This window comes from Ylistrum balloti, unplaced genomic scaffold (assembly GCF_031769215.1).
Source record: "Ylistrum balloti isolate Yb309-2 unplaced genomic scaffold, AGI_CSIRO_Ybal_v1 Utg370038, whole genome shotgun sequence".
In the NCBI taxonomy this organism is placed as follows: Eukaryota; Metazoa; Mollusca; class Bivalvia; order Pectinida; family Pectinidae; genus Ylistrum; species Ylistrum balloti.
Window position 1 is genome coordinate 973,895 of NW_026782097.1, and position 16,251 is coordinate 990,145.

At 35.1% G+C, this 16,251-nt stretch overlaps 1 protein-coding gene and 1 pseudogene across 2 annotated transcripts in view; both read right to left on the reverse strand.

Moving 5' to 3' along the window:
- LOC132549017 (zinc finger protein basonuclin-2-like) overlaps nucleotides 1-15,160 on the reverse strand; it is a 78,486-nt gene extending 63,326 nt beyond the window's left edge. Inside the window, exons 1-2 of one of the 2 annotated variants that reach the window (XM_060212929.1) lie at nucleotides 15,044-15,160; nucleotides 12,438-12,649 (exon numbers count right to left, since the gene is read on the reverse strand). In XM_060212929.1, coding sequence (XP_060068912.1) covers nucleotides 12,438-12,452 — 15 coding nt within the window. In that variant the 5' untranslated portion in view covers nucleotides 12,453-12,649; nucleotides 15,044-15,160. Of the gene's footprint in view, nucleotides 1-12,437; nucleotides 12,709-15,043 lie in introns of those variants that run through there. The other variant, XM_060212930.1, reaches the window with a different exon arrangement.
- On the reverse strand, nucleotides 8,576-9,495 carry LOC132549020 (uncharacterized; annotated as a pseudogene).
- Nucleotides 15,161-16,251: the final 1,091 nt, after the last annotated feature.

Sequence of the window (16,251 nt, forward strand, 5' to 3'; positions counted from 1 at the left end):
CTTCTTCAAGAGATTCAATGACATGTGACCATTTTACAAGGACTTTTGTTTCGTATAAAATTCTCAAAGGCCAAAAATCTTTCGTAAAATAAAGTTCAAGGAGTTTTTAAAAGTTTTATTTTTCCAACAAATTCAGCTAGTTTTTTTGGGAATTCAATCTGTTTGTAACTTGTGTTGTGATTAATGCCACTCAGATGTCTCCATGAAATAGAACACTGTTTCTTAAACTAGAATGCTTAAAAAATATCTTTAAAGAGACAAATTGGATGGAAATTCAAATACAAAAAGAAATGGCTTTAGTAAGGGATGTTTCTGACTTGATCACTGTCACCTGACATGGTTTCTTGATGAGGGCAGCAGATCATTACACTAATACATGAAGGAGAAATAGTGAAATTCTAGATGTTGAATGACTGTACTTTTGGCCTGTAACGGGAAACTGAAATCTATCAGATGATTGTTTAGTTTGTGATAAGACCGCCAGATTGCTATCACAATTATAAATAGTTTAAGTAAAGTCCAACATTCATTCCCCTATAGACAGACAGGCAACCTGGAGAAAGTCGAGGAAAAAGGGACAATAAACAATCTAAGCTGGTATCAACTGAAGATGGACAGTGAGATTGGGGAGAGGGTTGAACTTTTCTCGTTGTTCTCATCACTTTAATGAGGAAACCCCTGACAAACCCTGTCACTTGTTGCATTTAGCAAGGGCAGTTTATCATGTGCATGGAAAAAAATGTCCAGATTTTAGGCGCTAGGCCAGAAGTGAAGTTTAGAACCTGGGCATGAACATCCCCAGCATCAAGCTGTCTGCCTGTCATTTCCTGTGCACAAGCCACACGACCACTGCAAGTAAATCCCCTTCACAAACTTCTGATCCTCTCCTGTTAATGGGGCCCCCAACAGGGAGACTTAAGATGTCCACTTATCCCCCATATCTGGGCCTCACCATGACTATATTATAGAAATTTGGTACATATTTGTATCTTCAGGAAAGTAAGTAATTTCTTTTGTAATCCTCAACAAAAGATTTCAAGATATAAGTTTCATAATCCAGACAAGTTAAATAATTTTCGTTTTAATGTAACAGAGGTCACTTTGGTACAGTTCCACCACTACAGGGGATCTAACCACAAACCTCTAGGTTGAGTTGTAGTCCTACACATTTCTATCATTTGAATCAACGAGAATTCTCTTATGCCAATTAAGATGGGAGTTTTTTTTTCAGTTTTACTGGGGTAGCATATATTTCCATGCCATTTATTTTTGTAAATTGTTTTATTTAATTCAGGAAAATACTGAAAGAATGCAGGCAAGATGGTTTTCATAGCACAAGGCTGGCCCTCTGATTTCATCAATAGATATTTATATACAGGGAGCATTTGTTGATCATTGACAGCGTATCTGGACACTGCAGGAGGACAACCAACTGTGTGTGAGAGACGATGTGTCAAACAGATATCCCATGGTTCAGAAAATCTCCTTCCTAACACAGCAGAGTCCCTCCCAGGCCCTTACACAAGTCATTAACCCTGCTAACTCCAGTCATCCACTAAAACCTGTATACCTTAATAAACCCTAATAACCCTCCTGTAGACTTTGATATACCCTACTAACCCTCCCTGTACACAAACTATACCCCTACCAACTCTTGCTGTTCCGATCTCCCTCCACTTATTCAAAAGAATAATCCCTAACCTAGTTCCCTTCCGATGTCTTTACTATAGCTCCAACATAGTGTAACCATTCACTTTCTTACTGAAACTATTTAAAACACACAATAAACTTCTGTGTTTCTCAGTTATAAAAGGGAGGTAATCCTAACTGATTCAATTGATTTTAATCTGCTTACTGACTTTTCACTATCTATGGCCTATCATTCCCATTAGCAGAGCAAATGGTGTAAAATTATGCAACTGGTGGTATTATCCTCAATGTGAAAAGGATGAGACAGACGCATTGGTGTTGCTGTTAGCCTCTCATCCTACAACTCATCACATCTCATTGGCTTTTTAATATCTGTCCCTTTTATTTCCAGATTCCTCCAGGACAATGACAGACGTGGTTGACTCGGAGTGGATGAAATAAACCTTCCCCTTGGGATGACTGAAGCGGGATGAAACTTTTAAATAAGAGGAAAAACTATGGGATTGTCCCCTGCGACTGTCATAGATATAAATGACTCTCTACTCAGGAGACCATGGTTCTTTTGGTTTGCTAACGATGTGTGAAATATTGTAACCTCAGCACAAATATGAAGCCGAGGACAACTTAGCATTAGAAAGGAGCTGTGCACAATGACATCGCTAGTCTAAATGTCACTTTTGGTCACAAATGCTCTAATGAGTCTGCACAGAATCAATGCGAATCAATGGTCTAATCCTGGTGTATTGCTGTGACACATAATACTGCTCAATGACAAATCCATACAAACACTTAGTGACACTGGCAGAGACCAGAGTGATTAACCCAGCAGAGTAAGGAGATTCTAACATACACAAGAAAATTCCTAGGTACAGACCCGCGACCTTTAATGTGTCTAAATGACCTCTAAAACTACCTCTGTGCTGTAATATCTTCCAATATGGTTTTCTAGTGTTAACAGAATAGCCATTACCCATGGCTTCGATACATGTCTAAGAATATGAATTTTTAAATTATTCATCCATAAAGGACCTACAAGATTGCAGTATAAGCATAACAGGAAGCATGCATGGGAATAACAATCAAATTAATTTTTGTTTTTAGTGGGAGAAACATGCCCTGTGTCCTCGTTGTCCCAATCTGGAGCCACAAAGACTGTCAGTTTTTTAAATCTTTTAAAAACCTTTTGACTTATAACCATATTAGGTAATTTTTTTGTTAGCTGGGATGTTCTTTCCTAAGATTTCTGTACATGTCAACTATGAAACAGAATAAGTCTGAACATTTAGAGATTCTCTCTGACAATTATACCTGAAAATCAATATATTCCAGAGGACAAAATCTTTAACTTTCAATTTAAGTCAAATCCTGGTTTTCAATTTCTTTCGATTACTACGACAGGATAACAAAACGATGCCAATTTACGAAGAACAAAAATATTCCAAATGAGCAACATCATGTCAAATGTAGGATTTAACTACCAAAACACTAGTTCAATAATCCGACACAATCATGTCAGATATGAAATTCAACGACCAAAATGTCAGTTCAAACAGAAATTTGCATAAGAAACAATTGCAGCAACAATATATTTTTTCCTCGTTTCTGATATTAACAGAAGTATTTGCTAATGATTTAAAGAAGGTAAAACAGACAAAATCTATTAACAAGGGGAAAAGTATTAAATCAAGATATGGCATTTTGGATGTTTTAAGGACTCTAACTCAGTAAAAATGAATTTACCTAATTTTTTCCTCTTTGCAATTTCATTTCCAGTAAGGCTAAACTAGAAGATAATGATATGAATGCTATGTTATTGGGTTATTTTATACGATTTACCGACAGTGACATTTCAGTGTTGGATAAAGTTTGGGTGATAAATTACTGAACTAAATACATCACTGTTTAAGTTACACTAGGTGAAAAAGTTTGTCATTTACAGGAATAATTTATAACAGTTTTGTTAATTTCAGATAAAATGAGAGTTCTTAGATAAGGATGAATATCCATTAGCTTGTGAGGACTGTTGTAGGAGTTTTGGACAGAGGTTTACAGGTGGAGTTTTAGAAGTTTGTGAAGGTAGAAGATCTGTGGCCAGGAAATGGTGTGTTTGTTACCACGTAAGACCCCATACATCACTGACAGTAATGTCCCAGACAGCTTCACCAGAGATTACCAGTTGTCAAGATACAAGCTACATCCCAGTCCTGGTGCTGCCACCAACCCACAGGCAAAGAGGCACCACGAGGGTTAGTATACTATCATTTGGGCCCTCATGGGGTAACTGTATGTATAAATCAATTCTTCAAAATAATGATAAAAATTGTATAATTATTCCGATTGATTTTACTGTCATGTGCAACATTAAAAGCTACCAATATCCAACATTATATAGAACGACATGTCTAATACTGTTAAATTGGAAATTAATCTGAAATGATTTTTCACATAGTTAAACATTTGATTACAAAGCATGGTCTCTAAAGGCAGGTTTTACAGTGCCAGGGATGGTCTCTAAAGGCAGGTTCTGAATGCAGATTGTACTGTATACACAAAGACCTTAAGGTAGGTTTTGATATACAAGGAGTGGTCTCAAATGGCAGGTTTTATTTTATAAGCAATGACCATAAAGCAGGTTTGACTGTCCACAAAAAAATCTTTGAAGACCATGTTTTAGAGCACAAGGGATGGTATTTAAAAGTTGGAATCACTGTACAATGGAAGGTCTCTAAAGGCAGGTTTTAATGTACAAGGGAAGGCCTCTAAAGGCAGGTTTTAATGTATAAGGAAGGTCTCTAAAGGCAGGTTTTAATGTAAAAGGGAAGGCCTTTAAAGGCAGGTTTTAATGTAAAAGGGAAGGTCTCTTAAGGCAGGTTTTAATGTACAAGGGAAGGTCTCTTAAGGCAGGTTTTAATGTACAAGGGAAGGTCTCTAAAGGCAGGTTTTAATGTACAAGGGAAGGTCTCTACAGGCAGGTTTTAATAAAAAAGGGAAGGCCTCTAAAGGCAGGTTTTAATGTATAAGGGAAGGTCTCTACAGGCAAGTTTTAATGTAAAAGGGAAGGCCTTTAAAGGCAGGTTTTAATAAACAAGGGAAGGTCTCTTATGGCTGGTTTTAATGTACAAGGGAAGGTCTCTTAAGGCAGGTTTTAATAAACAAGGGAAGGCCTCTAAAGGCAGGTTTTAATGTATAAAGGAAGGTCTCTAAAGGCAGGTTTTAATGTAAAAGGGAAGGCCTTTAAAGGCAGGTTTTAATGTACAATGGAAGGTCTCCATAGGCAGGTTTTAATGTAAAAGGGAAGACCTCTAAAGGCAGGTTTTAATGTACAGGGGGATGAAACTAAAGAGGCAAGTTGAATTTTAAGGGTGGCCTTTACTACAGGTTTTATTGTAACAAGGGATGGCCTCTAACGAAAGTTTTCAATGTACATTACAGCATATTGAATTGTTTCTAAAAGCAGTTTAAACTGTTAAATGGATGGCCTCTAAAGACAGGTTTTATAGTACAAGCAATTGTGTTTAAGACAGATTTTACTGCAGAAGAGACAGTCTTTAAAGACAGGTCTTACTGCGGTGACAAAATGTTTCACAAAAAGGATATTTTATACATGTGTAATAGGACACAAGAGGTTATGGTACATATCACTCAAACACATTGGATAGGAGTCTCAGTAAGTTATCTTGTCTGGACCTTTATTAAAATGGCTAAATAAAACATTCAGTTAATGTTTGAAATGAGACCATGAAAAGATGTACAAATGATGGATTATCAGAAAGACAAACAGATTATTTGCCATCAGTTGTGTGTTCACTTTGTAAGCATTTATAGAAAGATTATCTCAGTGGTCCAAAGACGCCTGTGCTCTAGATTCCAAGATTTTATCAAATATTAAAAAGAAACTGCAAAGACGGATGTAAATATCCTACTGTACATTAGTGTAGAGGTGATTATCACAGAGGGGACTGGTGTGGAGGAGGAGGAGGAGGGAGGGGGTGGCACAGGGTACAGCTACTGTATACACTAGTGACACACTCCAGATAAGGGTCATAAAGGACAGGGGATGTAGTTACTGCTGCTGGCAGTCAAAGGGTGGAGGGGATCATAGGGGGTGCCTTAATAGATCAGGACAATTCTAGGGAATGTATGGAGGGGACCATAGGGGGTGCCTTAATAGATCAGAACAATTCTAGGGGATGTATGGAGGGGACCTTAGAGGGTATCTGTATAGATCAAGACAATTCTAGGGGATGTATGGAGGGGACCATAGGGGGTGCCTTAATAGATCAGGACAATTCTAGGGGGTGTATGGAGGGGATCATAGTGGGTACCTGTATAGATCAGGACAATTCTAGGGGATGTATGGAGGGGACCATAGGGGGTACCTATATAGATCAGAACAATTCTAGGGGATGTATGGAGGGGACCATAGGGGGTACCTATATAGATCAGGACAATTCTAGGGGATGTATGGAGGGGACCTTAGGGGGTACCTATATAGATCAGGACAATTCTAGGGGATGTATGGAGGGGACCTTAGGGGGTACCTATATAGATCAGGACAATTCTAGGAGGGACCATAGGGGGTACCTATATAGATCAGGACAATTCTAGGAGATGTATGGAGAGGTCTATAGGGGATACCTATATAGATCAGGACAATTCTAGGGGATGTATGGAGTGGTCCATAGGACTTTCACAAAGAAATTTTGCAAGGAAGCAGAATTTTGACTAACATACATAAAATTTACATGCTGTGTTTTGCGGTCGATATTAATGATCTTGTAAATTACTAACTTGATATGAAGCCTCAGGCATATCTATATAAACATAAAAAAATTAGCAACATGAAGAGACTATTGACTGATAATATCATATACACCTGTTATACCTGTATACACCTGTAGATGTGATCATACATTTTTATACATCTGTCTATGTTATACCTGTATACATCTGTAGATGTGATCATACTTATATACATCTGTCTATGTTATACCTGTATACATCTGTAGATGTGATCATACTTATATACACCTGTCCATGTTATACCTGTATACATCTGTAGATGTGATCATACATTTTTATACACCTGTCCATGTTATACCTGTATACACCTGTAGATGTGATCATACATTTTTATACACCTGTCCATGTTATACCTGTATACACCTGTAGATGTGATCATACATTTTTATACACCTGTCCATGTTATACCTGTATACATCTGTAGATGTGATCATACTTATATACACCTGTCCATGTTATACCTGTACACACCTGTAATTGTGACCATACTTTTTTACACTTGTCTATGTTATACCCGATGATGTGACCATACAGTTATACACCCTTAAAGTTAACGAGATGTTGATATAACTGTCCTTGTTGAGACCATACATTTATACATATTATTCTGCATATACCTGTTTGAAAATGGAACAAAAAAAAGAGATGTAATTAATGATTAATCCCAATGTAATCAAAGAAATGAGTAATCAATATCCATGTTACCAAAGTAATGAGTAATCAATATCCATGTAACCAAAGTAATGAGTAATCAATACTGATGTTACCAAAGTAATGAGTAATCAATACTGATGTAACCAAAGTAATGAGTAATTAATATCCATGTAACCAAAGTAATGAGTAATCAATACTGATGTAACCAAAGTAATGAGTAATTAATACTGATGTAACCAAAGTAATGAGTAATCAATATCATGTAACCAACAATGAGTAATTAATATCCATGTAACCAAAGTAATGAGTAATTAATATCCATGTAACCAAAGTAATGAGTAATTAATATCCATGTAACCAAAGTAATGAGTAATCAATATCATGTAACCAAAGTAATGAGTAATTAATATCCATGTAACCAAAGTAATGAGTAATTAATATCCGTGTAACCAAAGTAATGAGTAATCAATACTGATGTAACCAAAGTAATGAGTAATTAATATCCATGTAACCAAAGTAATGAGTAATGAATATCCATGTAACCAAAGTAATGAGTAATCAATATGATGTAACCAAAGTAATGAGTAATCAATATCCATGTAACCAAAGTAATGAGTAATTAATATCCATGTAACCAAAGTAATGAGTAATTAATATCCATGTAACCAAAGTAATGAGTAATCAATATCATGTAACCAAAGTAATGAGTAATCAATATCCAAAGTAATGAGTAATCAATATCCATGTAACCAAAGTAATGAGTAATCAATATCCATGTAACCAAAGTAATGAGTAATCAATACTGATGTTACCAAAGTAATGAGTAATCAATATCCATGTAACCAAAATCCATGTAACCAAAGTAATGAGTAATCAATATCCATGTAACCAAAGTAATGAGTAATCAATATCCATGTAACCAAAGTAATGAGTAATTAATACTGATGTAACCAAAGTAATGAGTAATCAATATCCATGTAACCAAAGTAATGAGTAATTAATATCCATGTAACCAAAGTAATGAGTAATCAATATCCATGTAACCAAAGTAATGAGTAATTAATATCCATGTAACCAAAGAAATGAGTAATCAATATCATGTAACCAAAGAAATGAGTAATCAATATCATGTAACCAAAGTAATGAGTAATTAATACTGATGTAACCAAAGTAATGAGTAATTAATATCCATGTAACCAAAGTAATGAGTAATCAATATCCATGTAACCAAAGAAATGAGTAATCAATATCATGTAACCAAAGTAATGAGTAATTAATACTGATGTTACCAAAGTAATGAGTAATCAATATCCATGTAACCAAAGTAATGAGTAATTAATACTGATGTAACCAAAGTAATGAGTAATCAATATCATGTAACCAAAGTAATGAGTAATTAATATCCATGTAACCAAAGTAATGAGTAATTAATATCCATGTAACCAAAGTAATGAGTAATTAATATCCATGTAACCAAAGTAATGAGTAATCAATATCATGTAACCAAAGTAATGAGTAATTAATATCCATGTAACCAAAGTAATGAGTAATCAATACTGATGTAACCAAAGTAATGAGTAATCAATATCCATGTAACCAAAGTAATGAGTAATTAATATCCATGTAACCAAAATAATGAGTAATCAATATCCATGTAACCAAAGTAATGAGTAATTAATATCCATGTAACCAAAATAATGAGTAATTAATATCCATGTAACCAAAATGTAATCAATATCCATGTAACCAAAGTAATGAGTAATCAATATCCATGTAACCAAAGTAATGAGTAATTAATATCATGTAACCAAAGTAATGAGTAATTAATATCATGTAACCAAAGTAATGAGTAATCAATATCCATGTAACCAAAATAATGAGTAATCAATATCCGTGTAACCAAAGTAATGAGTAATTAATACTGATGTAACCAAAGTAATGAGTAATCAATATCCATGTAACCAAAGTAATGAGTAATCAATACTGATGTTACCAAAGTAATGAGTAATCAATATCCATGTAACCAAAGTAATGAGTAATTAATATCCATGTAACCAAAGTAATGAGTAATTAATATCATGTAACCAAAGTAATGAGTAATTAATATCATGTAACCAAAGTAATGAGTAATCAATATCATGTAACCAAAGTAATGAGTAATTAATATCCATGTAACCAAAGTAATGAGTAATTAATATCCGTGTAACCAAAGTAATGAGTAATCAATACTGATGTAACCAAAGTAATGAGTAATTAATATCCATGTAACCAAAGTAATGAGTAATTAATATCCATGTAACCAAAGTAATGAGTAATCAATATCATGTAACCAAAGTAATGAGTAATCAATATCCATGTAACCAAAGTAATGAGTAATTAATATCCATGTAACCAAAATAATGAGTAATCAATATCCATGTAACCAAAGTAATGAGTAATTAATACTGATGTAACCAAAGTAATGAGTAATTAATACTGATGTAACCAAAGTAATGAGTAATCAATATCATGTAACCAAAGTAATGAGTAATTAATACTGATGTAACCAAAGTAATGAGTAATCAATACTGATGTAACCAAAGTAATGAGTAATAGATATCCATGTAACCAAAGTAATGAGTAATTAATACTGATGTAACCAAAGTAAATAATCAATATCATGTAACCAAAGTAATGAGTAATTAATACTGATGTTACCAAAGTAATGAGTAATCAATATCCATGTAACCAAAGTAATTAATACTGATGTAACCAAAGTAAAGTAATCAATATCATGTAACCAAAGTAATGAGTAATTAATACTGATGTAACCAAAGTAATGAGTAATCAATATCCATGTAACCAAAGTAATGAGTAATCAATACTGATGTTACCAAAGTAATGAGTAATCAATATCCATGTAACCAAAGTAATGAGTAATCAATATCCATGTAACCAAAGTAATGAGTAATCAATATCCATGTTACCAAAGTAATGAGTAATCAATATCCATGTAACCAAAGTAATGAGTAATCAATATCCATGTAACCAAAGTAATGAGTAATCAATACTGATGTTACCAAAGTAATGAGTAATCAATATCCATGTAACCAAAGTAATGAGTAATCAATACTGATGTTACCAAAGTAATGAGTAATCAATATCCGTGTAACCAAAGTAATGAGTAATCAATACTGATGTTACCAAAGTAATGAGTAATCAATACTGATGTAACCAAAGTAATGAGTAATCAATACAGTAATGAGTAATCAATATCATGTAACCAAAGTAATGAGTAATCAATATCCATGTAACCAAAGTAATGAGTAATCAATATCCATGTAACCAAAATAATGAGTAATCAATACTGATGTAACCAAAGTAATGAGTAATCAATATCCATGTAACCAAAGTAATGAGTAATCAATACTGATGTTACCAAAGTAATGAGTAATCAATACTGATGTAACCAAAGTAATGAGTTTTCCGTTACCCCAAAGTTACATAAGAAATAAGTAATCCTTGTGTAAAGCACTAAGCAATTAATTAATCTGTTAGAAAATAGAAATAAGTTATTTATTGCTAAGTAACGTAGGAACTAAGTCATTAACCCCTGTATAACCCACCAAGTGAGTGATTCATATCTACATAACCAAAGAAATATGTGATTATTTGTTTAAAAATCCAATCAATTATAAGAGTCTTGAATTTTTAATTGTTTATGATTTTGATGTTTCACTAAAAATTACCAAAAATCAGGTTAATGATAACAAGCATTTACAACAAAATGAATATTTGAATAACGCACTGTGTATGTCCTGAGTAATAGTATACTTAAAAACAACAAAGAAAAGTTTTTCATTTGTTTCAGTATCAGTCTTGGTCACAAAGTGCTTGACTTTACAGATTACAAGTAAAACAAATAATGTCTTGGTGTTGAAAGCTCCGCATAAATACACAAAACCTACTGGTAACTGGCATGGTTTCAAATTTATAGGCTTGGTGACTGAAGAACGATTAAAACCAAGATGGAGACTAAAATGTCACCACTGGTAAACTACAAAAATTTTCCTAATCATTTTAAACCTGATTCTTGGAACACAACTATTAACATTGATAGTCAATTCAGCACAAAATTCTCACAATCTGAAAACAAGAATAAAGAAGTTTGTCTTCAAATATAAGAAAAATGAGTTGTCAAAATTTCAGAATTTCCCCTAAAGATGGCCTCATGAGGATGCGCATGCTACCGTTGGTGCTTAGTGAATGAAGAAGATCACATGTTGCTATAAATAGACATTCCACTGGTGTAGAGAGAAGTTGATTGCTGAGTGTGTCTACCGTGTCAATCCCCAGAAACACAGCCAAGTATTCAAAGTCAAATTCAAAATCTAAAAAACTCCCTGCATGGAAATCATAATATGGGATATAAATTTTCTTCCACAGGCTGTCTTAGATGACAAATATCAGCGTAAAATCAATGCATGTGTGGTGTAGAGCAGGGGACACCAAGTGTCTCTACAGACTTCAAATAAAATTCACATGGCAAATAAAGTAGGAATTCAATGAAGTTTTTACTCAACAAAATCATCTTAATTTTCCTCCGGATGACAGACAGAAAGACGGACTGCCGAGCTCTAAGAGGTGGTCAGGGACACATCAAGGTCAATATAGTCAATATGTCAACATCATTTTTTTTCTCACAATAATTAACAACATCAATAAACCTTCCTGTTGTTGTTATGTAGGAGTGAGAAATTACCACAGAAAACAAATAAATTGTATTGTTTTTTGGATTCTTTTGATGTCACCATTTTATGTGACAGTCCGCAATCTGTTGACAATTTTGTTTAAATTTGTGACTTTAATTTTTCGCGTAAAATTTTGAGAAAGAATACACATGAATGAGAGTACAATGTTAAACACGTTTACTTGGTACAAAGGAACACTTTTTAAACTTTTGAAAACTGTCCAACAAACTTTTTTTTTGTCATGAAAATTTTAAAAACTCAATTCAGGATTAAAATCCTGTTTTGCTAAAGAGAATATCAAATTACAGTAAAAAAAAAAAGTTTGAATAAAGATGTAAACAAAATCTCAGGGTATCAATGTTGTGACCTGTTGAAAGTCACAAAAATATCACAATTTTTTAAATCTATGTTGAGAACATCACCATTTAAAGCAACAACGTGTCTATTTTTGTAATTCAAAAAGTGAGAATAGAAATTAAAAATCATCAAACTAGATGACAGTCCTCAACTTTCAGATCCCAGAAACAAAACTTTGATAACTTCCTCTTGTGGTTGAAAAATGACAAAACAATAACAAAAAAGTAAATAAAAGTTGTTTACCTCCAGTGGTTTCATGCCTTGATTGGAATCACCATTCCAGGTGACTGTCCCCAGGGTGGAGAGGTCAAAGGTCGACTTCGGGGGACACCCTCTGTTCGGGTGGCAGCGGTGGGGGTGGTGAGGGTCGTTGGGGTCCCGAGGGTTGGTGGAGGACGGAACTGTGATGGCGGTGATGTTCCTTGAGTGGCGGTGTGGTTCTGAAGGACTGACTCCTGTGTTGGGAGAAAAGAGGAACACTTGTGTGATGCCAAATTTAGACTGAGGAGGCACAAGTGGAGTCGACAAAACACAGCACCGCAAAACTCGCTCACAGGGCACAGTGCTTGGGGGATATGGAGGGGAAAGCTGGACTTCTCACAAACACAGTGCACACATCACAGACACACTCCTATCTTCTAAACAGCCCCCTCTCTGACAGCAAACATACGAGGGGACTTTTCGTTGGGGGAGGGATATGTGGTAGGGGGGAGGACTGGCACTGCCGTACAGCCTCCTACCTATCTCAGTTGTGACGGTACCACTGGATTATGTGGATGTTTCTTGTTTATCTCTCCATGGTATCTGTGCCTGACGTACATTTAGCTATCCCCTGTTGCCAGAGCCTGTGCCATGCCTGATGACTTCAGATCTGTGATCATACCTTCCAACACATATATCTCTAGTGATCACTGCCCTTGGTCCTGCTGTTTACAGTGATAGGACCAACTTTTGGCTGTGTCCCGCTCCAGCAACTCCTGCCTGCTGTCCTCTGAAGGTCCAAACCATGTGGCTTTATGATATAGTGTCCCTTACTTTGTGATACAGCTTTTATGGTCCCTGATCTGACAATTTTCTGGATATTGTATATATTACAGAAATGGTAGTCAGACTTGGCGTTATGACTCCACTGGGAGCATCACCATCATAGTGACCATACAAAGCTAACTGTGGCCAAAACTATCCCAAAAACGACAATGAAACTCCCCTTGTCTTATTGTACTGTATACCACCGTCCCCTGTCTAATCAATTATTTACTTGGTCTTTAGCCAAGAGTCAAAAGACAACTACACGCAAATAATCCAATTAACATTAATTATTAATTACTAAAGGTATTAGTTAAGAAAGTGGTGTCTTTGTCATGCCCCTGTGTACTATGTATTGGGGCCTACCCACGGTTATATGTCCCTAGGGACCTGTCCCACAAGCCCTACCAATGACTTCTAGTTACCGGTACATTGAACATTCTGGACTTACAGTCCCGATCAATTGATATCCTGGACTGATAAGACAAAGAAGTCAACCCCAGAAAAACTGGCTGTCTCAGGGTCTCGAAGGAATGACAGAACGTACTTGGCCATTACTTTATTGCTGTTCCCGCTTACATAGTGGGGCTCAGTACAGAGACTGTCAAGCCTCAAAGTCAGCATCCTTGTGTCATGGCAATAAACATGGAATAAATACATACATCAGGACAACAGAAAATGGAAGGACATACATTCCTCACAATAAATAAATTGTAAGTGACAACAAAATAGAATGAAGAGGAAACAGTACATTAGTTAATATCAAGAAATATTTTCTTTAATAATGATAATGTGACAATATAATCAGAAAATTGAAGATACTTCAATATTACTCTTAAATTACAGAAATATAAAAATGGTTAACAAAACAAATATTAGATTTATATCGGAGTATGAGTGACCAAACAATATTTTCATACAGAAAGAATATAATATCAGACAAGCTAACCACAATGGTTACTTAGAAAGTATCACTTTGAAACAATATTAAGACTTAAAAGCTACTGTCTCAGTACAGAGGCTGGTATCAGACAGGACTGGTGTGATATCATTTTATCATGATGGGTAATGACACATCAAGTAAAGACCAGGTAAATCTCGTTAAGGACACAATCATCAGTACAAAAAATATTTCCATAAAAGAAAAAAAATACAAAAATAGGATCAGTATTTTTCTCTGCTAAGTCTCTTTCATGACAGAAATGGTTAGCAGTGTAACAGGATCTAATCAATGCTTTGGTGAGTAGTGTCTGGTCCGTTCTATGGCAGGAAGACAAAAAAATCTTTTGATGACAGTACGTGTTTACCTGCACAGCTAGAAATGAATCATCTGTTTTGAAATACAGTGACTGATAAGTGCCTTCTCATGTAAAAAAGACCTTGGAATATGATGAAGATGACAAAAATAAATTATTGTCACGGGCATGACAACAGATCTTTTTTCAATAATGAAATATTGCATGCAGTTTAAGGAGTCAAAACTTTAGATTGGTTTAGGTCAGATCCTAAGTAAAAAAGATATAAACAATTTTTTGTTCAATTCTGAAAACCAAAACAACTGCAGTACTCAAATTATAAAAGAAAAAAGTTTGGAAAGAAAATGTAGCAATCAGTATTTGATAATCCATCTGTAAAGTTCAATGGTTTATAGATTTGAAACCATATGTTTCATCATTTTGTAAACCCAACAACTCAACAGAACTATCAAGGCTTCATTCTAACAATCTGACTTTTTGTCTTGATTCTAATAGTAGACAGCAATTTTTGATGACAAAATGAAAGACATTTTGTCTCCCAATATATTCTGATGACAAAATAATTACCTGAATCTTCAAGAAGTAAATCCCTTTGTTAAGAATATAGTGGTACTTGTTCTGTGTTCTGTAAGGTAACTATAGAGAAAGGCAGGTCTGTATGTATATATCGTCACATCTATAACATATGTGATGTACCCTAAGACTAGGAGGACCAGATGACTGGCCAGCTACTCACACACAGGCCCTGTGGAGAGGCTGTTTATCTTGATGGTCCCAAAACCTGAGAGGGGGAAGTTCCTAATTATCATGTGGCCAGGAGGGGGGGGACACCCACAGAGCTTTGCTCTACACTGCTCTCCTTTCTAATTTTATAGAACTGTCCCTCCCTGCCTTGACAAATCCCATCACCATGGTGACTTGGTCCTTAATTTATTATCCCCTCCCCCAACACAACACACTTATATGTAACACTGTCCCTCCCTGCTTTGACAATCACATCACCATGGAGATTTGGCCCTACAGAGAGACATGTTATAACCAGCTCTCTTTCCCTAGCATATATATATCTACAGAATTGTCCCTCCCTGCTTTGACAATCTTATTGCCATGGTGACTTGGCCTGCTGCTGAAACTGATCTGCCTATGTAGACCTGTTGTGCCCTTGTCTTGGCTATATGACACCCTCTCTGTGAACCCAGAACTTGACAGGGGAGAAGGCTGGGACATATGTTTGTCATAAACTCTATCACTATCATCAGAGGCCAGTTACTTTGAAAACTAATCCAGCCATCAGAAAGTAGATTGACCTGGCAGGAGATTGGTGTCACTGATACTTCCATCTTAATGATAAAACAGGTGATTGATGTGCTCCACAATATACTTCCCTACTTTTTGTTGGTTGTGGGGGGTTAGGGTTGGGGGGTTGGGGGTGTGGGTATTTGTATATGTACTAAGTGCATCTCTACATTTGCCACAAAATGTTGATAAATAAAGTCTCAGCTGTATTCTGTAAACTAAGTAATACACTCAACAATTTGTTTTATTTATTGCTTTTAATTACACATTTTTACTTCAATTTTTTTAGCATAAAAAATGGAAAATAAGCAAGTTTAATTTTCAGTCAAATTGACATCCTAAAATACCTAAACTAATAGATAGTTAACAAACATTACTGGTACAATATTTCACGACACTGAATTTTTAACTTAAAATCATTAATAGTTTTTACAGAACATTTGGTAACTCAAGCCCTTCAAGCATCTCTGAGACAAATT